General features: G+C 38.4%; 1 protein-coding gene across 1 annotated transcript in view; it reads right to left on the reverse strand.

Moving 5' to 3' along the window:
- lmf1 (lipase maturation factor 1) overlaps positions 1 to 26,077 on the reverse strand; it is a 53,512-nt gene that overhangs the window by 15,390 nt on the left and 12,045 nt on the right. The window contains exon 5 of the mRNA XM_022204955.2: positions 4,989 to 5,054. Within this exon, the coding sequence (XP_022060647.2) occupies positions 4,989 to 5,054 (66 nt within the window). The remainder of the gene's footprint in view (positions 1 to 4,988; positions 5,055 to 26,077) is intronic.

Genomic DNA, 26,077 nt, shown 5'->3' on the forward strand with positions numbered 1-26,077 from the left:
TAATAATTTTTTTCCTCCTTCGTTGCAGGATAGCACGGTTTGTATGTGGTGCAGACAGGGGCTGAAAAGCTTCAATGGCCTTTTTCAAACATAACCGATTTGCTTCCTTTGAACAGCTGTCTGTCAAATACCATTTACATCCTCCTAATTTTTGTCGATACTTACAGGTGAGACACTTTGTTTCAGGTTCCATTCCGGGGTTCCCAGACAAACCTCCCAATAATGTAATCGATGAACTGATGTCTTTTAACCCAACAAAAAAGAAAGTTATTTCTTCAATGCTGCGCTTGATTTCTCATTTGGATGTCCTCTCTATGTCTGTTATCAAGGGAGCGTGGGAGCAGGATATCCAGATGAATATTAGTGAAGTAGAACTGGTTGATATTCTTAGGAAAATTCATTCATCTTCAATGTGTGCAAGACACTCTCGTATTCAGTTCAAAGTGGTTCATCGAACACATCTCCATAAGTCTAAACTGGCTGGGATTTATCCCCACATTGACCCGAAGTGTGATAGATACAAATCGGCAGACGCCACATGTTTTGGTCCTGTCCTAAAATACAACAATGTTGAGAAGGTATGTGAAGCACTTTCTTGTACACTAGGAGTCCGTTTAAACCTGAATCCGCTTTTGTTTGTTTTTGGGTATAGTGATGTGGACTTAGGACTTCCTGCTGGGGATTGGAAACATATTGCCTTTGTAACCTTGCTAGTATGCCGTCTAATTCTTCTCAAATGGAAGGATGCTGCTCCACCCACAGTATCACACTGGATTAAAGATGTATTGTTTTATCTTAAGTTGGAAAAAATATGATTTGTGATGAGGGGCTCTGAGAAAAAAATGGCCAGGTGTAGAGGCCATTTTTGATTTTTTTCAGCAAACCATCAACAATGGTACGAGAATGACTAGGCTCAGTAGTCTGGTTGATCTGCTTACTGATGGTCTGAATGTTTTGTGTTTTAAACTGTGTTTTGTTTTCTGTAAGTAGCAGTAGATTGATCAGTTTGTTTTGGGTGTTTTTTTTCTACTTTTGTTTATGTTATTTATATTGTTAAAGTGTCAATAAGATATTAAACACCAAAATGGCAGTAGCAAAAGGCTGAGCACTTTGAAAAAAGACGCTGGGGGCAGCTTTTTTTTTTTCTCTCTCTCTGGCTAGTCTCATACCTCTCTCCTCATGGGGAATAATTAAAACAGGACACTGGTGCTCAACAAAATCTGCTATGTCGACGCTCAGCCCAGCAGGACTGGGGCAAAGTCAGTGAATTATTGTTGCACAACACAGTGCTCAGTGGTTAGCACTGTTGCCTTGCAGCGAGAAGATCCCCTGGTTCCAGGCCTGGTCCTGTGATCTTTCTGCATGGAGTTTGCATGTTCTCCCTGAGCATGAGTGGGTTTTTTTTGGGTACTTCGGCTTCCTCCCACAGTCCAAAAATATGCACAGGTTAATTGGTAGCTCTAAATTGTCCGTAGGTGTGAATGTGAGTGTGCTTGTTTGTCTCTATATGTACCCCTGTGATAGCCTGGTGACGTGTCCAGGTTGTCTCCTGCCTTCATCCTAAGTCAACTGGAATGAACTCCAATTTTTAGATTCTTCAAAATAGACTACCTCATGAAGCTCACTGAGAGAAAGCCAAGAGTGTGCAAAGCAGTAATCAAAGCAAAGGGTGGCTATCTTGAAGAATGTAAAATATGAAACATAATTTGACTTATTTCACATTTTTTTGTTTACTACATAATTCCATATGTGTTCATTCATAGTTTGGAAGCCTTCAGTGAGAATCTACAATGCATTCAAAATAAAGAAAAAACATTAAATGAGAAGGTGTGTCCAAACTTTTGACTGATAGTACATGAAAACAACAATGGTATGCACAGATTCTGCTATGAACAGAAATACTAATATTGCACAGTGATTGATCATAAGTCCAGGTCCTTTATGTTAATTCCACTACAGAAAAGACTTGATTTTCTCTGCAATTAGGTGGAAGAGGTATGTGGGTATGTTTGCAATCGGCCAAAATGAGTTGGAAAACACCGGATATTGGCAAAAATCCAGTATCGAGCATACATGATTCTCAGCATACAATTTTGTCTGCAGGTTCAGTAAGTGTTGAAACATTACTAATATACAGTATGGTATGACTACAAAACCATTCTGATACACATTTAATCCTTTGGCTTACAAAACCTTACAAATGTGCGTATCATCATAATGTGCATGTGCACAGTGTTGAACAGTTCAAGCAAACATGGACTTTTCATACACAGGATATTAAATTTGATCAAATATTAAATGCAAAAGTTCAATATTTTGCATATAAGTAACAGGGGACTAGATGTGATGTCAAATTTTTTTTCTTAAAAACCCTCAAGCTAGAGAACCACTGGTCTATTGCTCTGCATGACTTTAGCAATGCTAAAACTGTGGGAAAATCTGGGAATTAGATTTACAATCCAGAGTACCAGAAAAACCAAATCAAAACTTTTCCCAAACTAAAATAAAAAGGACAGAAAGCTAAATGTTTCAACTTATATGCCAAGCATATAATCCCTAATTTACTTCCATAAGTCAAATACATTGTAACCCAAAACAACACCAGCTATCAAAGTCCCACAGGAGCCAGTGTATTACAGCCTGTACTCCATTCCCATTGTATTTCAAACTGAGTGAATATCTCCACAGTATTCTTGATGTGTATGTGTCATCTCCAGTCATCCAGTCCCATAGGAGCTGGTGTATTCCTGTCTGTGTTAATTACAGAAGACAGCCCTCCTCCCTCTGCGGCTCGCTAACACAGAGCAGTGTGGGTCAGAGCAGTTGAGTGTCCCACGAGGGAAAAACAAACACTGGATATGCACAACCTCACGCTCTGTGTAAGAGGCAGATTTATTGACACCCACAACAGCGGTTACCGTAATGCACTGCTCTGGTGTGGTTAGCCTGATGTGAGTTCATTGCAGTTCTGTCATCATTTAGGAGACGAGGAAAATATCCAATGTTTTTGCATAACTGGATCAGCCTTAGATGTTCCGACTGTCGAAGAAAACAGGCCTTTGGGAAACTTCGTCTGGTTTTGCTGGTCATGCAGTCTCAAGAATAAATTACAACAATACTGCACTGCAGCAAGTGAACTCCACACATGTAAGTGATAGCTTTGGTGAAGGCTTTGGTTCTCAGAGTTCATTACTGTGATGTTTTCTGTGCTGTATGTCCCAGAGATCAGCTAACATCTTTGGGATTATATATTGAGAAAGGCACACTGCCATAGCAGATATAAAAATTTTCATGAACAAAGTGCATCTCAAAGCTGTTCTAATCAATTTGCTTGTGTTAGTATTGTCTGATGTGAAAGGAGGAACTTATAGTGACAAACAGAGAATTATCATTCAACTCTGTAGCTTTCCTCAGCTGCAGAGCTGGTGTTGTGGTGACTTCCAGCTCATTGTTTTGGTTTTGCAGCCTGCAACTTTGTTATCTTGGTTAGGCTCATTATGTGCTACCTGCCATAACTGCAATTTAGCAACTAGCTAGAGGTCACAGTGGAGCATTTAGCAGTTCATATTGAGATAGAAATATGTCCTCTGCTTTTGCGTTGTCCAAAATAAGACTTTAAATCAGGGGTGTCAAACTCCTCCTAGTTCAAGGGCCACATTCAGCCCAATTTGATCTCAAGTGGGCCGATAAATAATGAAAACTCCAAATTTTTCCTTTTAGTGCAAAACAAGTTCACATTTAAGGAAGGTAGTTGCTAGAGGTACGGACCCGTACCCGTAGCCTGTGGCCTATGGATACGGCACTTTCCATTTGCCAATCAGATACGCAAGATCTGGTCACGTGACTCCCGGTAGACTACAGGTACGGACCCTAAACCTAACTCTAACCTTTGCTTACCTTTCAACAGTTTGCAGTGGTTAGCAGCTTCTTGACTCGTGAGACTCACATACGGGTCCGTATCTGTCTGGCAAATGGAAAGTGCCGTATCCGTAGGCCACAGGCTACGGGTCCGGGTCCGTATCTGTAGACACTATCTTTAAGGAATTATCATCTTTTTACAAAACATTATGAGCAACCTGAAATTTCTTGAGAAAAAAAAGTTCAATTTCAACAGTATTATGCCTCAGTTTATCATTTACACATTACATTTTACAGTTCAGAGTATCTATTAAGGCACAAAACGTTTAGTCACAGGTATCTGGAACTGCACAATATAGTATTTTACTTTATTATCAAAATGACAAGTCAGACAAAAAAGGACAAAACTATACACAAAACAATGAATAAAGCAAAACACAAAATGAAAGAACAAGACAAAAAACACAAGCAAGACAAAAAGGAACCACAAAACCACAAAAATGAGAAACAAAACGATTTAAAAAATTAGACAAATGAGAAAAGTCAGATAAAACAAGACAAAAAACAACAAAAACAAGACACAAAGTGACAAAAATGCGACACAAAATGACAGAAGAACAATGAGCAATATAGTATTTTATTTTATGATCAAAACAACTTGTCAGGGTCTAGAAATTATTTTATAGTTTTACAAATTACAATTTGCAGTTTTCTGTAATTTTTACACTTTACAATATCATCCCACGGGCTGGATTGGACCCTCTGGAGGGCCGGTTTTGGTCCGCAGATTGTATGTTTGACACCCCTGCTCTAAATGAATGGTAATATCAACCCTTAGAAACATACGATTACAAATTATGGATTTAAAAGTTAAAAGTGATACGTAAATGTTTGCCCTAGTACGATAGCCATCACAACTTCTATTTACCAGGGCACTTATTCAGACATGACGCAGATACATTTAATTGCTGTCAGATTAAAAGGAAGTCATGGATGTCAGGCAGGAGATAAAAAAAATGATCAGCATCATGAACTGCAATTGTCTAATTTAATAGCATGACACAATATAAACAACCAGCAAAATGGAAAAACACATAGTTTGATAAATACACAACATTCTGGGTACACACCTCGTAATGGTAGTCCATGCAGGTGAGGTCTCTCCAGCATTTGTCGCCTCTGATTTTAATAAGACCCTGAAAAAGACAGGAAAAAATATGAGCATGTTTTACACCAAATCCTTGCATTACCTTCAAACTTCACAGCAACAGCTGCATATGCTGTAAATAATTTCAAATAAGCAACCATCGACAGCCCATTAGAAAATCTGATTATAGACTGCAGTCAATAAAATCACACATTTACAGCATGTGAGGCCCAAGAGGAAAGTCCCTTGTTGAGGTGGATGCTCCAGTGGACATGAAAAAGTTTCGTCCAAAGCACATGAATGCAAGAACACTCAAAGAATTACTCTACGAAAGTCAGTCATAAAATCATGTTATTTCACTTACTGGATTATGCTCAATAATCGAGAAATCTAAGTATAATACACACGTGGACAAAATTGTTGGTACCCCTCAGTTAAAGAAGGAAAAACCCACAATTCTCACTGAAATCACTTGAAACTCACAAAAGTAACAATAAATAAAAATTTATTGAAAATTAAATAATCAAAAACAGCCATTACTTTTGAATTGTTGATTAACATAATTATTTAAAAAAACAAACTAATGAAACAGGCCTGGACAAAAATGATGGTACCTCTATAAAAGATTGAAAACTATTTGACCAGAGTGACATGATTAACTCAGGTGTGTCATTTAATTGACATCACAGGTGTTTCCAAACTCATAATCAGTCAGTCTGCCTATTTAAAGGGAGACAAGTAGTCACCCTGCTGTTTGGTGAAAAGGTGTGTACCACACTGAACATGGACAACAGAAAGCGAAGGAGAGAATTGTCCCAGGACATCCGAAAAAAAATGATAGACAAACATCTTAAAGGTAAAGGCTATAAGACCATCTCTAAACAGCTTGAAGTTCCTGTGACAACAGTGGCTCATATTATTCAGAAGTTCAAGACCCACGGGACAGTAGCCAACCTCCCTGGACGTGGCAGCAAGAGGAAAATTGATGACAAATTGAAGAGACGGATCGTTCGAATTGTATCCAAAGAACCCAGAGCAACCTCCAAAGAAATTAAAGGTGAACTCCAAGGCCAAGGTACATCAGTGTCAGATCGCACCATTCGTCGTTGTTTGAGCCAAAGTGGACTTCATGGGAGACGACCAAGGAGGACACCACTGCTGAAAAAAACTCATAAAAAAGCCAGACTGGAATTTGCAAAAATGCATGTTGACAAGCCACAAAGCTTCTGGGAGAATGTCCTTTGGACAGATGAGACCAAACTGGAGCTTTTTGGTAAGGCACATCAACTCTATGTTCATAGACTGAAAAACCAAGCATACGAAGAAAAGAACACTGTCCCTACGGTGAAACATGGAGGAGGCTCAGTAATGTTTTGGGGCTGCTTTGCTGCATCTGGCACAGGGTGTCTTGAAAGTGTGCAAGGTACGATGAAATCTCAAGACTATCAAGGCATTCTGGAGAGAAATGTGCTGCCTAGTGTCAGAAAGCTTGGTCTCAGTCGCAGGTCATGGGTCTTCCAACAGGACAACGATCCAAAACACACAGCCAAAAACACCCAAGAATGGCTGAGAGAAAAGCGTTGGACTATTCTAAAGTGGCCTTCTATGAGCCCAGATCTGAATCCCATTCAACATATGTGGAAGGAGCTGAAACATGCCATTTGGAGAAGACACCCATCAAACCTGAGACAACTGGAGCTGTTTGCTCATGAGGAGTGGGCCAAAATACCTGTTGACAGCTGCAGAACGCTCATTGACAAATACAGAAATCGTTTAATTGCAGTGATTGCCTCAAAAGGTTGTGCAACAAAATATTAAGTTATGGGTACCATCATTTTTGTCCAGCCCTATTTCATTAGTTTGTTTTTTTAAATAATTATGTTAATCAACAATTCAAAAGTGATGGTTGATTTTGATTATTTAATTTTCAATAAATTTTTATTTATTGTTACTTTTGTGAGTTTCAAGTGATTTCAGTGAGAATTGTGGGTTTTTCCTTCTTTAACTGAGGGGTACCAACAATTTTGTCCACGTGTGTATATAAACACTATACGCTGATGGAAAGCTTAGATTCTCATGAATCCACCGGTATAAACCACTTTCAAATGTGATTACCACAGCGGCTAATATAAAAACATTTGTCCGACAAACAACGAATATCCATCCATCCTTTCTCTGTACACGGTTTTAACGTACACAGCGCGACTCACATTTCCGGGTTCGTTATTACACACAGATGAAAATATTCCACAAAAAACGGCCATAATCCAACCTTGGACATCCAGACGAAACAAGCCAGTAAACTATTTTGTCCAAAACATGTCTTGAAGTCGGTATAAAATCCACGAATCGGTCGTTTTCAAGGAAATGCACCTCGCGATGCGCGTCCAATATTCCCTGTATTTCTCGTCATATTTTTTATTTACAAATAGAATATTAGCGATTTTTTGTACTGAAAATGGCTGGAATTGACTGCAGCTGATCGTCTCTGTCCAGTCTTTTCGCCTCAGTGCATTTAACCACAACTGTCTTTGTTCCCTCTGAGTACGAGTGTTCGGTGGAATCCTATAAAACTTGAATTTGTGTTCGCCAATGTCATTCCTCCTATTCTGGCATCCAAAAACACAGCAGGACGACATTTTAGAAAAGTTGATAGAGCCTAGTCCCTCAGTCTTTCGCCTTTCGGTCACGGCCGCGGGCTTCCTCTTTTGCCTCCAGCTAAAGCTGTGACGTCATTCATGACGTGGGTCATTAAAGGGTCTATTGTCCATGCTTTATTATTGTTCTTTTTCCTATTGGCAACAACATAATTTAAGACAAGAAAAGCACTCAGAGAACGCAGTACTCTGCCAAGGCTGCTCAGTTGTTTTATCATTTCCGAGAGATGAAATCTTTAATAAAAAATTGCCTTGAGGGGTGAGCACAGGTGTGTTTTGCATGTGTACGTTATGTACAGATACCGAATTGTGTGATTTAAATATGTAACGGGTGGCAGGAATTGATTTCGTGTGGGCACACACACATATGCTGTCTCTCTCCATTTTTTTATTCATCTTTTGTCCAAGAAGAGCATTTACAGGAAATTCTGATCACATCAAATTGGATGAAAAACAATTAACTGCCTGTGTCTATCTATAATTAGGGCCCTCTGTTGTCACTCAGTCCACCTCCTAATGGCCAGTAAGGATCAGCAGCTTCATCCAACATGTAGTCAAATATCAATTCTGGATCAAAACCTGGAGTCTTCAAAAAGTTTTAAAGAGTCTTCAAGCAGTCTTCAGAGTCTTATGCGAATAATGTTGATTCAATACAGAAGCTATAAGAACAAACATGAGCAAAATCTCGAGATTTTAACTGCCGAAACAAAGCATTGCATCGTCTTTTATATCTATGCAAATTCCTTCTAAACACACCATCATTTTTTTTTTTGAAAATTTTATTTATGCAAAGAATTTTTTCAATTTTTTTCCCCAACACATAAAATACACAAAAGGAAAAAAGAAAAAAGGAAAAAAAACCACAAGAGAAACAAGGGAGAGAGAAAAAAAAACACTCTACAGCCAGCGTTTAACCATTAATAAATGAAAAAATATACAATACATGTCAACACAAGATCCAAGATTGTCCAAAGCGTAGGGAAAAGGCCAGAGATTTAGTCCGGAAGGCCTAATCATGAGGGGAATGACAAAGTCTCAATAAATGGATATGTAAGAATAAACAGCACAGCAAGGCCAAAAAGGGAGCAAAGCCCTCAAGCATCAGATTGTGGTCCCACCCTCCTAATATACTCTATAAAAGGGCCCCAAATCTTTTTAAATTTATCTAGGGAATTGGACATTGCAAACCGAACTTCTTCAAGGTGTAAACAGGAGACCATGTCATTCAGCCATCTTCTAAAGCAGGGAGGGGAAGGAGACTTCCATTCCCTCAAAATGACCCGCTTTGCAATAACCATGCCAAACATGAGTGCTTGTTGTAAAGCAGAAGGAAAAGTCAGAGAGACATTAGAACAGCCCAGTATTGCTAAAAGACAGTCAGGAGCCAGTTGTCTATCATAAACAGTGCTATACAATAGAAAAATGTCAAACCAAAAACATGTGAGCTTAGAGCAGGACCAGAAAAGATGTGCAAGAGTACCCTCTGCCGAATTGCATTTATCACAAATGGGAGAAACAGCAGGAAATATTTTGTTCAGTCTTTTCTTGGAGTACTGCAACCTATGAACTACTTTAAACTGAATAAGCTGGAGTCGAGCATTAATAGAGCAAGTTTTTATCCTATATAACACTTTTGCCCAAAGATCATTAGAGATTACTTCCCCGGTGTCTTCATTCCATGCCTCCTTTATATGGAGAGAGGGGGTTGCCACAGAAAAGAGGTTGACCAATTGAGAGATCAAATGTTTAGAGGTGGGAGGTTTGGTCATAATGTCATAAAAAACATGTTTTATTGGAGCCACCTCTAAGCGGGGAAATGACTGCCTAACAAAATTCCTAATTTGCAAATAGTGAAAAAATTGACTAGCAGGGAGTTTGAACTTTTCTTGAAGTTCAGAAAAAGAGGCTAAATGATTATCAACGTACAGATCCCTGATAGAAATTAAACCAACATTCGCCCACCGCTTGAAAACTGCACCCATTAATCCCGGCTTAAAACAAGGGTTCTGATAAATGGGAGCATGTATAGAAATTATTGGGAGCCTCAGGATTCCCTTAATTTGTTTCAAAATCTTGATTGAGTTGTAGAGCACAAAATTGTTGCGCAGGGATTTCATTTTGAAATCAGGTGTTGAAAATAAAATAGCTGACAGTGAGGCACCTGTAAGTGATAGAGCATTACTAAGCTCAATCTCAGGCCATCTAGGGCCGGGCCTGCACACCTCTCCACCCACCGAGGATTGATTCCAGAAAAGCCAAGCTCTGGCATTACAGGCCCAATAGTAATGTCGAAAGACGGGAAGACCCAGGCCACCATCCTCTGTCGGCTTCTGTAGGTGGGCCCTTGATATACGAGGGGGTTTGGAGGCCCAGATAAAGGGCATGATAATAGAGTCCAACATCTTAAAAAAGGAGGAAGTAAGGAAGATGGGCACATGCTGAAAAAGATATGTGAATTTAGGGAGCACGACCATTTTGATAATGTTGATACGTCCAATCATTGAGAGAGGGAGAAGTTTCCATTTGTCTATCAAACGCTTGAGCTTACCGATCAAGTTCAGATAGTTCATTTTAAAAACAAATTTAGGGTTTCTGGGGACAACAATCCCCAAATAAGATAATTGATCATGAGCAACTCTACAAGGCAAATTAAAAAGAAAACTAGGGTCAAGGCCATCAGCTAAAGGCATAAACACAGATTTCTCCCAATTTATAGTGAACCCAGAGAGTCGCCCAAAGCCATCTATCAGATTAAGAAGGGGTGCAAGAGAAGTCTTTACATCTGACAGAGTCAAAATGACATCATCTGCATACAGACCGATGGTGCATTCAGAAGTGCCACATCTAATGCCAGAGATCTGGGGGTTTGCTCTGATGGCTATGGCCAAAGGTTCGAGAGCTAATGCGAAAAGCATAGGAGAGAGACAGCAGCCCTGCCTAGTGCCACGGTACAACAGGAATGGAGGGGACCTGTCATGGTTAGTTAACACAGAGGATCGGGGATTGGCATAAAGCATCTTTAAGAGATTCATAAATCTCGACCCAAAACCAAATTTATTGAGCGCAGCAAACATGTACCTCCATTCTACCTGGTCAAAGGCCTGCTGAGCATCCAGTGAAATAACAGCAGAGTAAGGTAGATTTGTTGTGTACATCAGGTTTAGCAAACTTCTTGTATTTGAAAAGGAAAATCTGTCCGGAATAAAACCTGATTGATCAGGATGTATTAAAGTACCAATAAATTTGCTTAAGCGATTGGCCAGGACTTTTGCTATAATTTTTTGGTGTGAATTAAGAAGACTAAGGGGGCGATACGATGAAACCCTTGTTTCATCTCTGTCCTGTTTCAAAATGACACAAATATGGGCATCATAAAGAGAGTAAGGGAAGGTACCATTTTTCACTGAGCAATTGATCATCCGAAGCAAAAGGGGTGCGACACTATCAATATGAGTCTTATAGAATTCTATCCCAAAACCGTCTGGGCCACATGCTTTACCGCTGGGAAAAGAACAAATAGCACTTCTAATCCCAAGCAGTGTGAAGTCAGAGTCCAGAGCCAGCCTCGCAGACTGAGAAAGGACAGGAATGTCTAAAGTGTTAAAAAAATTTGCAAAGTCTGTATCAGTAGCGTTAGATCTAGAGGTGTATAAATGTCTATAAAAATTTAAAAATGCGTCATTAATTAGCTTATGATCAGTTAATAGTTGACCGGTGGATGAAAAAATCTTATGTATTGCCCTATCAGCTTGGATGCCCTTAAGTTGCCTAGCAAGCAACCTATCCGCCTTCTCACCCAGTTCAAAATGCTTCTGTTTTAATTTACGGATATAATTCGCAACCTGTTCGCCAAGAATATGGTTGTAATCATACTTCACTTTCAGAATAGTACTAAGAGTGTCCTCAGATCCTGAGTTTCGATATTCCTCTTCCAATTTAGCTAGTTTCATCTCCATATCAATGAGATGCGAACGCCTAGCCCTTTTACGAGACGACTGGTAGGAGATGATATGTCCTCTTATAACTACTTTAAAGGACTCCCATAGAATAGAATCTGAGACAGCACCATTATCGTTAGTGAGAAGAAAATCTGCAATCTTGGCTGATATGTAATCACAAAAAGTGTCATCTAAATATAAAGAAGGATTAAATTTCCAACTGTATTGGGGGGCGTGAAGATTAAAATCAATAACTAATGTGAGAGGTGCATGATCCGAAACCAAGATACTATGATAAGTCGAGCTTATGACACTTGAAATAAGTCTAGAGTCAACTAGCAGGTGATCAATCCTAGTGAAAGTACCATGCACAGGGGAAAAAAAAGAGTATTGTCTCTCTAAGGGGTGCAGATGCCTCCAAATGTCAACCAAGTCTAGGGATTTCGTGAGATCATTAAGAACAGGAACAGATTTCAACAACGAGGCAGCGGACGAGGAGGACCTATCCAAAAGCGGGTCAAAATAACAGTTAAAATCACCACCAATAATTATATTATGATTATCATAAGTCATAACAAGGTTGAATATTTTGCAGAAAAATCAGGGCTATCAAAATTGGGGGCATAAATATTTAAGAGAACTAAAGGTACTGAATTGACCAAACCCGTAACCAAAATGTACCTCCCACAGGGATCAGTAATCTGAGTTTTAAATACAAAAGGAATGGACCTCCGCACAAGAATGGCAACTCCCCTCGCCTTAGAAGAAAAGGTGGACTGATACACCTGAGAGATCCATACAGATCTTAAATGCCTCTGCTCAGAAGGGTGAATATGGGTCTCCGGTAAAAAAATAATATCAGAGGACAGGGACTTTAAATGTGAGAAAACTCTACCTTGTTTGAGAGCCTTACCCATACCCCTACAGTTCCAGGTAGTAAAAGTTATATGACTCATCACTGACCTAAATATTTGTATGACATGTCTATGTACAGAGACGAAAAGTTATGAAAGACATGTAGAGTACAAAAGGCCGGCAGAACATCAAATAACAAAAAAATAAAAAAAACAAAGACAAAAAAAACACATAAAATCGACAAAGAACCCAAACCCACTCTAAAACCTAAGCGGGTCAACCCATAGGCTAACAAGGAGGCTGCCGGGCAACAGAGCAAGCCAAACTCCACACTAAGAGAAAAAAACAGCTACCACGGAGCACCGTGCACATCTCCAGAACATAAAAAAACTTAATTGCACATATGAGATAAAACTCAACAAGAGAGATATTCAGAACACACACCTATTAAAACACATAGGCATAACCGGTGGAAAGGCACACACTGCGCAGCAATTAAAATATCCAAATTGAAAAATTTATGGGTACCATCATTTTTGTCCAGCCCTATTTCATTAGTTTGTTTTTTTAAATAATTATGTTAATCACAATTCAAAAGTGATGGCTGATTTTGATTATTTAATTTTCAATAAATTTTTATTTATTGTTACTTTTGTGAGTTTCAAGTGATTTTAGTGAGAATTGTGGGTTTTTCCTTCTTTAACGGAGGGGTACCAACAATTTTGTCCACGTGTGTATGCAGCTAATCACTGTATACAGAAAGTCAACCAAGACAGACAATGCTGTAGGTAAAACAGCAGCCAGAGACAAGCATTTAAATACAAGAGAAGGTTTGAATGTCAGACAGCAGCTTTACTATTTTAACATTCACTAAAGGCACTAAGAGTTCTAAAACATTAATCTTGATGAATGTATGACATAGTTTCCGATCAGGCTACTAATATGGAAAAAGTTGGGAAAAGTGGAAAATGGTTGATACCAAGTTGATTTGATTATTCTTTTACTATATTTCTATATTTACAGTTTATTGCGGGAATTAAATATTAATATGATGGCTGAAAATAATCTTTTTGTACATTCAAGTTTACAGCTAGGGCTGCACAGTGGTGTAGTGGTTAGCACTTTTGCCTTGCAGCAAGAAGATCCCAGGCTCAAATCCCAGGGTGGGCCTGGGATCTTTCTGCATGGAGTTTGCATGCCCCCCCCCGTGCGACCCTTATGAGGATAAAGCGGTGTATAGAGAATAGATGGATGGATGAAGTTTATACCTATTGCAGTGATACTCGTATATAAGATTTTTCTTTAACATTTAGAACCACAGTACGCTGGTGGGGGGAGAAAGGAGTGAAGCAAACTGAAGAATGAGAAGCAAAAGAGGAAAGATCAAAGAAACAGAGGCATTAGTAGAAAACTATACATTAAGAGAAAAACTATACATGAGGAACAAGAAGGCTAAAGAGAACTGTGTGCTGCAACTTAATCAGTCGATGTTCTTCCATTTGGACATTACATATAATCCAGTAACATTTAAAAACATGATTGTTCTGATGTCCTGAATGTTTGTCACCTCATTTCTCCTTTTGTCTTTTCACATATAAACCTAAAATGATCCTTTTAAGAAGTAACTTAGACATTCAGACACATTTAGCCGTTTTTATCAGTCACATTACTGCTTGGATCTCTTTTCCTAAATGAAGGATGAGTTTTCTACAAGAGCAGGCAACAAAGGTCACTAGCAGAATGATGAGGCCTGAGTATTTAGAGAAGCAATTAAATGGAGCCTATCCCAGCTGACTTGGGCGAAGGCAGGGGACACCCTGGACAGGTTGCCAGTCTGTCGCAGAGCTACATATGTAGACAAACAATCACACTCACATTCACCTCAGCATATTTTTTGGACTGTGGGAGGAAGCCGGAGTACCCAGAGAAAACCCACGCATGCACAGGGAGAACATGCAAACTCCATGCAGAAAGAGTCCGGGCCCAAGCCAGGATTTGAACCGGGGATCTTCTTGCTGCAAGGCGAAAGTGCTAACGCCTACACCACTGTGCAGCCCCAGGTTGGCAAATGTTAATCGTTAATAATAACATCTCAGAGAGGATTTTTTTCCTTTATAAAATATTATTCAAACTCAAACAGAAATAGGGAGAAATGTGTCCTCAGTTCTGGGCCTGTTTTTCACTAACTGAAATAAGTAAAGAGCGTGCTATCCAGGACACGAGACTGTCAATATTGACACATTGGCCCGTCATGTGGTTGCCACGGAATGTGGAATAAATCACCCACTAACCGCTCTAACCAGATTTAGAAAAACCAGGACATTTCATTCTAATTACGAACCGGGCCGCCGGCTGCAGCTGCTGGCTGGTGAGGTGGTGCAGCCGAAGATGCTCCTGATAATCTAATTCAGTCATGAGATCCTGAAATGTCATCAATTACAACCTGATATGCAAACCTCTGACATAAACAGAAAAGTCTGTCTGGAGCATCAAGAGCACCAGGGAAAACATACCTATATGAATTCAACAGGTTTCTATGTTGAATATTGCTAAGATTAAACTGAAAGAGTGAGATACTTCACAAAAAGTCAACACAATTATGATGACTTCCTTCAATGAAGAAAGAAAGTTGTAATTTCCAAACAACGTCCAACTATTTTAAAAGACATACACTGACAAAATGGTGAATTCTCCATTTATTTCCTCACCAAAATAGGCTATGGACATTTTCAGTTAACATGTGATACCAATAGTACAGAATGAGACGACTATGTAAACATACTAAATAAAGGGATGTCGCCCCTTCTAAAACAACTGAGGGTCAGACCACAAGCCTTTCTTCCCAGTACAGCAAGACTTTGACAGAAATGCATATGACATGTGGAAAACCACAGCATTGCAAGTGTGAGAAACTGCCCAGCAAAGGTTTATCCTGGAGCTCAACAATGAAAACAGGACTTGAAAAAGAAAATAAAAAGAACTGTGGTGAGGGCAACACAACTGCAAATGGTCTTAGATTCAGTCCTTTGACATATTGCTTTTTAATAGCAAAATGTTCACTGAAACAGAATCAGCACATGATATGTATTTAACAAAGAAATTCTTGGAAGATGAACAAAAGACACTATCAACAATTTTAAATTGACAATGGATAAAATTACTGAATACACACTACTGGTCAGAAGTTTTAGAACACCTCAATGTTTCCTTTTTTAACTGAAATTAATGTAGTTCAAGTCCAATGAAAAGCTTGAAATGGTACAAAGGTAAGTGGTGAACTGCCAGAGCTGCAGAAAAAGGCAATGTTACCCAAAACTGAAAAATAAAGTATATTTCAGAATTATACAAAATGGCCTTTTTCAGGGAACAACTTAAAGCTGTTCTGAAGCAATGCAGGTTGATCAAGCCTTGAAAATTGGAGCTACCAAATCCTACAGGTGTCCCAACTTCTCTTGATTACAGTCTTCTCTATGTCTGCATGAAAGTAGTGTTGGAACACACTGTGGCATCATACACTCAAGAGCATTATTGAAAAGTAGACAAAAATGAGTCGGAATAAATCTAATTATTTTGGAGTATTTTACTATTTATTTTTTAAAACTGAGTAGTAAAGGCTAAAATGCCTTCTGTCCCTTATTTAAGGGAGAAGGCATTTTAGCCTACTTCATAAATATGAAACCATTGTTTAAGAAGAACAATGAACCACCGCTTGAGAACACTGTATTCCATTGATGTCCACTTACTGGAATCCATCCATCCATTCTCTATACACCGCTTTATCCTCACTAGGGTCGCGGGGGGTGCTGGAGTCTATCCCAGCTGACTTGGGCGAAGACAGGGGACACCCTGGACAGGTCTCCAGTCTGTCTCAGGGCTACATATACAGACAAACAATCACACTCACATTCACACCTACGGGCAATTTAGAGTTATCAAATAACCTCAGCATATGTTTGGACTGTGGGAGGAAGCCGGAGTGCCCGGAGAAAACCCACACATGCACAGGGAGAACATGCAAACTCCATGCAGAAAGATCCCTGGCCCAGGCAGGGACTTGAACTGGGGATCTTCTTGCTGCAAGGCGAAAGTGCTAACCCCTACACCACTGTGCAGCCCTTACTGGAAACTAACCTTTGCAAGTTACTGCTTTGACAGACTGTTCCTTGTAACTACTCATAGGTTTAACAAAGTGAAAATTAAATTTTTCCACAAAGGTCAAAGAAACTGTGCAGCAGCAGTTTAGCAAGACCTCATCAGAAACTCTACTTGTATACTTGTAAAGTTACTGTTACAGATATTCATTTTTACTGTCAAGGCCAACCTATCAATTCCAGTCGACCGGGTGTACCCCAACATCCTGGACAAATCAACACATCAGGAACACAAGTACCAAAATCTGATTTGATTCAAACTCACAAGTTGCATTCTCATCACAACTCTCTAATGCCAGTTAACACCCAACAATCCACACCTAGCAAAGTCTTTCCATTTGCTGGAGTATTTAATAGAGATGTCCCTGCCAGCAGTAAAATGTATGATCCAATTCCCCATGCCAGCACCTTTAACAGGAAACTCATAAACATTAGCAGAAAGCCAGAGAAATGAATCATTTATTTATACTCAAAAAAAAAATTCACTGCCTTTATCATTTAGTTATCTATTAAGAAACGTAAGTTAGTAAGCAGTTTTTCACTAAGGAAAAGTTATGCAATACACTCTCTGTGATTGGCAGTGTGAAAGTCTATCACGGGCAGAGTGATTAGCTAGGTTGCTAACAAAAGGTTAGCACTTTCCAGTACTTACCTTGTTTGGTTTCATATTTTAGAATTTATTTCTGGGTGTACCTAACAAAGTAAGTGTGTACGAGTATCCAAAAGGCCACCATTCTAACTGTATCAGCCACTCTCAAAGACTAAATGTAAGTATGCCAGCATGCTTCCAATGATAAAGCTAATGTGTCAATTTTCAGTTGGTAGTTTTAGCTTGAGGTAACAAAGGTGAAGCTGATTTATCTTTTTGTGTAATCATGGAAATGCAAGCATATAATTGCAGTACATCCGCAAAACTGTGCAAGGCAGGTTATCTTTTCTAACTGCAATAACAAAAGCTATGCTATCTGGAAACTGGCAAAAGCTAAGAAAGGGGATTTGTCATCGCATAAGTTGCTGTAAAAAAAATTTGGTGGCATATTAGAAATTTCATCTTCATAACAAGGCTTGAGCAAGTAAAATACACTGATCAACCACAACTAAAACCACGACATGTAAAGTGAATAACATTGGTCATCTCAATACAATGCAATGTTCTGCTGGGAAACCTTGGGTCTTGGTATTCATGTGTGTGTCACTTGCACCACCTATCTAAGCATTGTTGATAATCAAGCAAACAGAACAATGCATCCCACCACACCACAAGAGTGATTAGAGGAACATGACAAAATGCCCAAGGAGTTGACCAGGCCTCCAAACTCCCCAGATCCAGATCCAATGAAGCATCTGTGAACAAGTCTCATCCACAAATGCCTAATTCTGCAAGCCATCAGACCTACAGGATCCACTACTAATGTCATGGTGCCAGACATAATAGAACACAATCAGATGTCCTGTGTCCATGGTCTAACAGGTCAGAGCTGTTTAGGTGGCACATGGAGAACCTACACAATATCAGGCAGATGGTTTCAAAGCTGTGGCTGATTGGTGTACATTTCTATATTTTTTCAGTATCCCTGAGCCACATTGACTTAGATTGAGCCATCAGAGGCTGCAGTGCCGTTTAGAAAAGAGGCCAACAGTCGTCAAAATGACGAAGAACCCAGCAACATGAACGCATGGCCGAAGCACCTACACACGTGGACAAAATTGTTGGTACCCCTCAGTTAAAGAAGGAAAAACCCACAATTCTCACTGAAATCACTTGAAACTCACAAAAGTAACAATAAATAAAAATTTATTGAAAATTAAATAATCAAAAACAGCCATTACTTTTGAATTGTTGATTAACATAATTATTTAAAAAAACAAACTAATGAAACAGGCCTGGACAAAAATGATGGTACCTCTATAAAAGATTGAAAACTATTTGACCAGAGTGACATGATTAACTCAGGTGTGTCATTTAATTGACATCACAGGTGTTTCCAAACTCATAATCAGTCAGTCTGCCTATTTAAAGGGAGACAAGTAGTCACCCTGCTGTTTGGTGAAAAGGTGTGTACCACACTGAACATGGACAACAGAAAGCGAAGGAGAGAATTGTCCCAGGACATCCGAAAAAAAATTATAGACAAACATCTTAAAGGTAAAGGCTATAAGACCATCTCTAAACAGCTTGAAGTTCCTGTGACAACAGTGGCTCATATTATTCAGAAGTTCAAGACCCACGGGACAGTAGCCAACCTCCCTGGACGTGGCCGCAAGAGGAAAATTGATGACAAATTGAAGAGACGGATCGTTCGAATTGTATCCAAAGAGCCCAGAGCAACCTCCAAAGAAATTAAAGGTGAACTCCAAGGCCAAGGTACATCAGTGTCAGATCGCACCATTCGTCGTTGTTTGAGCCAAAGTGGACTTCATGGGAGACGACCAAGGAGGACACCACTGCTGAAAAAAACTCATAAAAAAGCCAGACTGGAATTTGCAAAAATGCATGTTGACAAGCCACAAAGCTTCTGGGAGAATGTCCTTTGGACAGATGAGACCAAACTGGAGCTTTTTGGTAAGGCACATCAACTCTATGTTCATAGACTCAAAAACCAAGCATACGAAGAAAAGAACACTGTCCCTGCGGTGAAACATGGAGGAGGCTCAGTAATGTTTTGGGGCTGCTTTGCTGCATCTGGCACAGGGTGTCTTGAAAGTGTGCAAGGTACGATGAAATCTCAAGACTATCAAGGCATTCTGGAGAGAAATGTGCTGCCTAGTGTCAGAAAGCTTGGTCTCAGTCGCAGGTCATGGGTCTTCCAACAGGACAACGATCCAAAACACACAGCCAAAAACACCCAAGAATGGCTGAGAGAAAAGCGTTGGACTATTCTAAAGTGGCCTTCTATGAGCCCAGATCTGAATCCCATTCAACATATGTGGAAGGAGCTGAAACATGCCATTTGGAGAAGACACCCATCAAACCTGAGACAACTGGAGCTGTTTGCTCATGAGGAGTGGGCCAAAATACCTGTTGACAGCTGCAGAACGCTCATTGACAAATACAGAAATCGTTTAATTGCAGTGATTGCCTCAAAAGGTTGTGCAACAAAATATTAAGTTATGGGTACCATCATTTTTGTCCAGCCCTATTTCATTAGTTTGTTTTTTTAAATAATTATGTTAATCAACAATTCAAAAGTGATGGCTGATTTTGATTATTTAATTTTCAATAAATTTTTATTTATTGTTACTTTTGTGAGTTTCAAGTGATTTCAGTGAGAATTGTGGGTTTTTCCTTCTTTAACAGAGGGGTACCAACAATTTTATTTTTTATTTTTTTTTAATTTTTTATTATGAAACCGTGTGACAAACAATAACAACAACAGTGATGTAGACAGTGAAGATACAATAAATGGAAATATTTAAAAAAAAGAGATAGAAGTAGACAAATTCAAACAAACAGATCCAGCACAGAAAACAAACAAACAAACAAAACAAAACAAAACAAAAACAAAAAACCTGCATTTGTCGATAAGTGGCAATTGTGTTTCAGTGATTCGATGTAAGTTAAATGACCACGAGTAATAATGTAGACTGGCGGGGACTTGATATGTGAGGAGGGAGAAGGGAACAAGAAAAAGCTGAAACAAAAAATAATAATAATTTAAAAAAAAATAGAAAAAATTAAAAAAAACAAATAAAGATAAAGAATAAAAATTGACGAACAGGCAGTGAGGAGTGAGGGGCGATGCACAACCTATAATATAATTTTAAAAATAATGCTATGATATAATACTAAGAAGAATAAAATAATAATAAGATATCAACCATAATAATAGTAATAGTGATAACATCAACGGTGAATATAATACAATAAGGTCCAGTGAAGAGATAAACTGATAGTATATAATATAATTTATTTGAATATACTATTAATAATAATATATAACAATAATATATATGTTGTAATAAAAAAACAACGACCGAGCAATGAGTGGTGGGCGAGGGGGTAAATCAGGGAACCAGGGGGCGAGCAAATGACACCGCGCACCAGCCCGCGGTGGCACGCTCGGGCCCCTAACAAGAATAGGTGGGGCAGGGAGGCGAGTGAGAGCCCGCCCCCTCAACGTTTCCCCATTCTGCCAGTTTCACCTCCCTGGGGAGAAAGTTTGTTGTCTGAGAAAGGCTACAATTATTTATTTAATTTTATTATTATTATTATTAATATTTTTTTCAATTATTTATTTATTTATTTATTTATATATATTTTTTAATAATAACAATTATTATTATTATTATTTTTTTAAATAATTTCATTCCCTTTAGGGATGGGTGGGGGCGTGAGCCACCCCCCCGCCCCCCATCCAACCAGTCCCACCAAGGACACCGACATACCAACCGGGGGGGGGCCGGGCGCACTGCCACCGCCCGCGAAACCCCAGCCCCCCAGTCCACCCCCCACACACGTACCCCCATGCTCAGGTCATCGTCTCATCACCACAACACATAATTATATCTACTAGTTGTTCTCATAATATTATCATTTATAATAGAACAATAATAGTTAATAAAATAATAATAATCCAGTAAAGAAAACAATAATAATAATAACAAAAGGATGAACTCAAATAGATAGTAAATATTTATACATAAATAATCTATTTAGGTTAAAGAGAGAGTGATAGTGAAAATGGTAGTGGAGAAAAAAAAAAAAAAAAAAAAAACCCACAAGAGTTCAATATAATAAACATCCCACTAAGAATATAAGCTATAAAGTAATTATAGCCTATAGTGGTATTACTAATCTTAAATTGAAAATAAATAAATGAATAAGTGAATAAACAAAAATAAACAGATACATGAATAATACATAAATAAATACATAAATAGATACATAAATAAATAACATACCTTATATATTTTATATATATATGTTTGTGATAATTATAACATATGGTAGTATTACCAATCTAAAAAAAATATATATATATATATATATATATTAATATTATATCAAACAATGTAAATTATAGAAATTATATATATATACATAAACATACACCTACACACACAAGCATATATGCATACACATAGGAAATAGCAAATTAGTAGTAATAGTGTTAATAATAATAACATAAAGAATCCAATTTAAACCAACATAATTAAACAATAAGTGGATTAACTCAAATAGTATATGTTATTTATGCATAATATATCTATTGTATATTAATTAAATTAGATGTAAAACATAAATAAAAATCCCTTTACAGTGCATCCCATTAAGAATATAAATTATAAAGTAATAATAACATAGAGTGGCCTTTCTAATTTTTAATGAATACTTGAATAAGTGGATGAGTAGAAGTAAATGAATAATTAAATAAATCGATAATATACCCTATATAGCCTATGTATGTGATAATAATACTAAGTTCATAATAATATTAAGGCAGAAGTGATGAAATGGATGTAAAAGCAACAAAATCAGAGGTTAGAAATGGGGTATGACATTTGGAGGATCAGGGGAATTGGCTCTCAGGTAATTGATAACATAATATTAAACACATGATAGTGAAAATGATGGTAATAGTAAATGATAAGAAAATTCAAGAGTGAAGGTGGTTGAGAAGAGGGGTCCAAACAGAGAGGGGTTCTACGGCTGAGGTATGGGTGTGTATGGGTGAATGTTCCAAGGTGGTGTGGTCTATGAGTAAGTTTTTCCAGTGTGTGGTGTTTGTTTTGCTTCTACTTTTCCAGTTGATGAGGATGGTTTTCTTGGCGATAGTTAGGGCTGTGAGGAGTAGTTTGCTGTTGGATTTGTTGAGGTTTATGACTGACACATCACCAAGTAAACAGAGTGAGGGGGACATGGGGATGTGGCAGCCCATCATGGTGGAAAGTGATTTTGTAACCTCGTTCCAGAAGTGTTGGATTGGAGTGCAGTGCCAGAAGGCGTGAAGGTAGGTGTCTGGTGATTTTTGAGTGCAGTGAATACAAATTTCTGAGGTGAATCCCATTTTAAACATTTTCTGTCCCGTGAGGTGTGTTCTGTGAAGTATTTTGTATTGGATTAATTGAAGGTTGACATTTCCTGACATTGAATAAATATTTTGAATGATTTGGTTCCAGAAGTCGGCATCAGGAGTAATTGATAGATCTGTTTCCCATTTTGTAATTGGTAGTTTTATGGTAGTATCTGACTCGTATATGATTTGGTATGATTTAGATAGAAGTTTTTTTCTTGATGTTATACTAACAAATTTTGAGATGAGTGGTGGGAGATGCAGGTCGATGTTTGCAATCTTACATTTGGCGTGGATGGATGATTTAATCTGGAGATATTCCAGGTACTGATTACTCCTGATGCCGTACTCCTGGACCAGGTGTGAAAATGGAACTAATTCATTATTGTGGAAGATGTGTTGTAGATGCGTGATTCCCTTGTCTGACCATGAGTGGAGGTGGAGAGGTTTTTTGTTGCTGAGAAAGTCAGGGTTGTTCCAGATTGGAGTGAGTTTACATAGTGCAAGAGAAGAGTTTGTAATTTTGTGAAATTCCCACCAGGCTGTCAGGGCTGATGATATTGTTATTGATTTAAAACAAGGATGGCGTTTGATAGATGGGCTAATGAATGGTAAGTCTGAGAGGGGAATATTATCAGATAATGTTTGTTCAATGTCTAGCCATGTGTAGTCTGAATGTATGGGGTTGATCCATTTTAATATGTACTGTAGCTGATTTGCAATAAAGTACTGGTGAAAATTTGGCGCAGCTAATCCTCCTTGTGTTTTCGGTTTCTGTAGGGTTGAAAGTTTAATTCTGGGTGTCTTGTTTTTCCAGTAGTATTTATTGATAGCAGAGTCTCGAGATTTGAACCAGGAATGGGTGGGTTTCAGTGGGATCATTGAGAAAAGGTAATTTATTTTGGGTAGTATGGTCATTTTTATTGATGCTATTCTGCCAGTTAGTGAGAGTGGTAAGTTTACCCAGCGGAGGAGAGTGTCAGTTATTGTTTTAAGTAAAGGTGTATAATTGAGACTCAACAGCTCTGACAACCTGGGCGAAATGTGAATACCTAAATACGTGATGTGACCAGTGCATAAGGGAATAGGTGGTGCGTGGGCTGCCACATCCCAGCTGCTATTCTGGAGGGGGAGGATTGATGATTTATGCCAATTTATGGAATAATCTGATAATTTTGAGTATTTACCTATAGTACTGATTGTTTCCTGTAGTGAAGAGTGTGGCTTCGTTAGAAAAAGCAATACGTCGTCTGCATATAAACTGATTTTGTGATGGTAGTTTGCTGTTTTAAATCCATAGATACTGGTGTTTTGTCTGATGGCTGCAGCTAGGGGTTCTATGAAGATAGTGAATAATGAAGGGGAGAGTGGACATCCTTGCCTAGTCCCCCGGTGAAGTGTGAATGGTTGTGATGTTAGTCCATTTGTGACAACTGTGGCTAAAGGTGCAGTGTAAAGAATTTTAATCCAATTAATAAATGATTCCCCAAAGCCAAACTTTTGCATTGTGAGGATGAGAAATGACCAGTTAACCTTATCAAATGCTTTTTCTGCATCTAGTGTGACAATGATGGATGGTGTATGTTGTTGTGATGAATGTACCATTAGGTTAAAGAGTCTGCGGGTATTGGTTGATGAATGTCTGCCTTTTATGAAACCGGTCTGATCGGGGTGAATTATGAATGGGAGGATTTTTTCTATTCTATGGGAAAGTGTTTTTGTGATGATTTTTAAGTCAACATTTAGGAGCGAGATAGGACGGTAGCTGGTTGGCAGTAGTGGGTCTTTGTTTGGTTTAAGGAGGAGTGAAATTGTAGCTGAGTTCATATTTGATGGAAGTTTTAACTGCTTTTTTATGTCGGCTATTACTCTTTGGAATAGTGGGGATAAAATTGACCAGAAGTGTTTGTAGAACCAACAATTTTGTCCACGTGTGTATAAACAAGCTCTGAAAAAGTTATCTCCCTAACACACTTGTCAAAAAGCATAACCACATTTGACAGGGCTGTGATTTAATTTGAGGTTCACTAACCTCATGCTTATTAATTTGAAAGAAAATTGGGAAAGGAAAGGGCTGTAAGGCTGCATATCAATCAGAACTATAAAGAGATGCTTTTTCACTCTGCTTTTATGCGAACATGCCTAATATATTTACTATATACTGTATTTAATGAGCCAGCACACTCTAAAATTGAATTGGCTACACTTTTTATAGTTTATCGCCTGATTACCCTCACAGCCAACTGCTGTAGTAAACAGGCTGCTGCAGCATAAACTAAAAGGCATCCAAGCAGCTTAATATGTGAATGATATATTAAACATACCCAGCTATGCTAATGATGCCACTAATAACGGTAATTAATGCAATGATTAGCATTTTTTACAATGTCAACACACTTGCTTAGCACAACATATGGTTGTGTGATAATTGTTATAACTGACAGTGTTTGGGCACCCTGCTGTGCCATTTCTGTGAGCACATTTGTATTGGAGGTTCTCATTGTGTAAATGAGCCATTTACTTACAACATGAGGTGCCCTAGAGACGGTTTCTCATCAAGCTTAATAGGTTTTACTTAACAACAGTGAGCAAGATTACAAAAGCACATTGAATTTCTATTTAACATACTCTGAGGATTATTATTTTGAGGGCAAGGTATGTCTCAAACGCCCACTATGTGAACTACAACATGGAAGTTTATATGTATGTGCAATGAATTATTGCAACAATTGGTAAATAATAACAAGTGGAAAATATAACATTAACTCATTCAATAATATTAATATACAGTAAGCTCTTGCATTCAGATTTTTTCATTTTTAACATATTACCATCAACAAAAAGATGCTATAATGACAGTATTTATGATGATATTGACACAGAAACAGTGACTTGTATAACAATCTTGGACATTTCCTTGTCATTTTGCACTCTGAAACATAATGGGTGGGCTCATACGCCCCCGTCTCCTCCATTTGCAGGGACTTTTAAAGCCCTGCGCTAAGCTGTGCCATCCACACAAGCTGAAACTCTATAGCAGTTAAAGAACAGTGGTGAACCACAGTGCTGTCAGACAGATAAATGGCTGTGACCGGGGTGGATCAAACACTGAGGGACTGTGGTAGAGGCTGTGCTGTATTTAACACTACTGACACGCTACAGAAAGTGACTGGGAAGGGAAGTTCTGCTCTAGTTTCAAACATCATGAGCTCTGCCTTTATGATCTCATGCAATCTGTCATGGATTAGTCATGTGAGATATGTGTAAATGGAGGAATGTTAATCATAAAGTTATAATAAAAACTGAAAATATCTAATTGAGCCTCAAAGTTAGCCAGGCAAAAGATTCTTTCAACATTTTTTGTTTATTCTTTAACATCTGGATTTGATTTCCTGACAAAGGAGCATGTGAATGCTATTTGGAGTGTAACTTGATTGTAGAATTGCTATAAATAAAT

This window comes from Acanthochromis polyacanthus, chromosome 19 (genome assembly GCF_021347895.1).
Source record: "Acanthochromis polyacanthus isolate Apoly-LR-REF ecotype Palm Island chromosome 19, KAUST_Apoly_ChrSc, whole genome shotgun sequence".
Lineage (NCBI taxonomy): Eukaryota > Metazoa > Chordata > Actinopteri > Pomacentridae > Acanthochromis > Acanthochromis polyacanthus.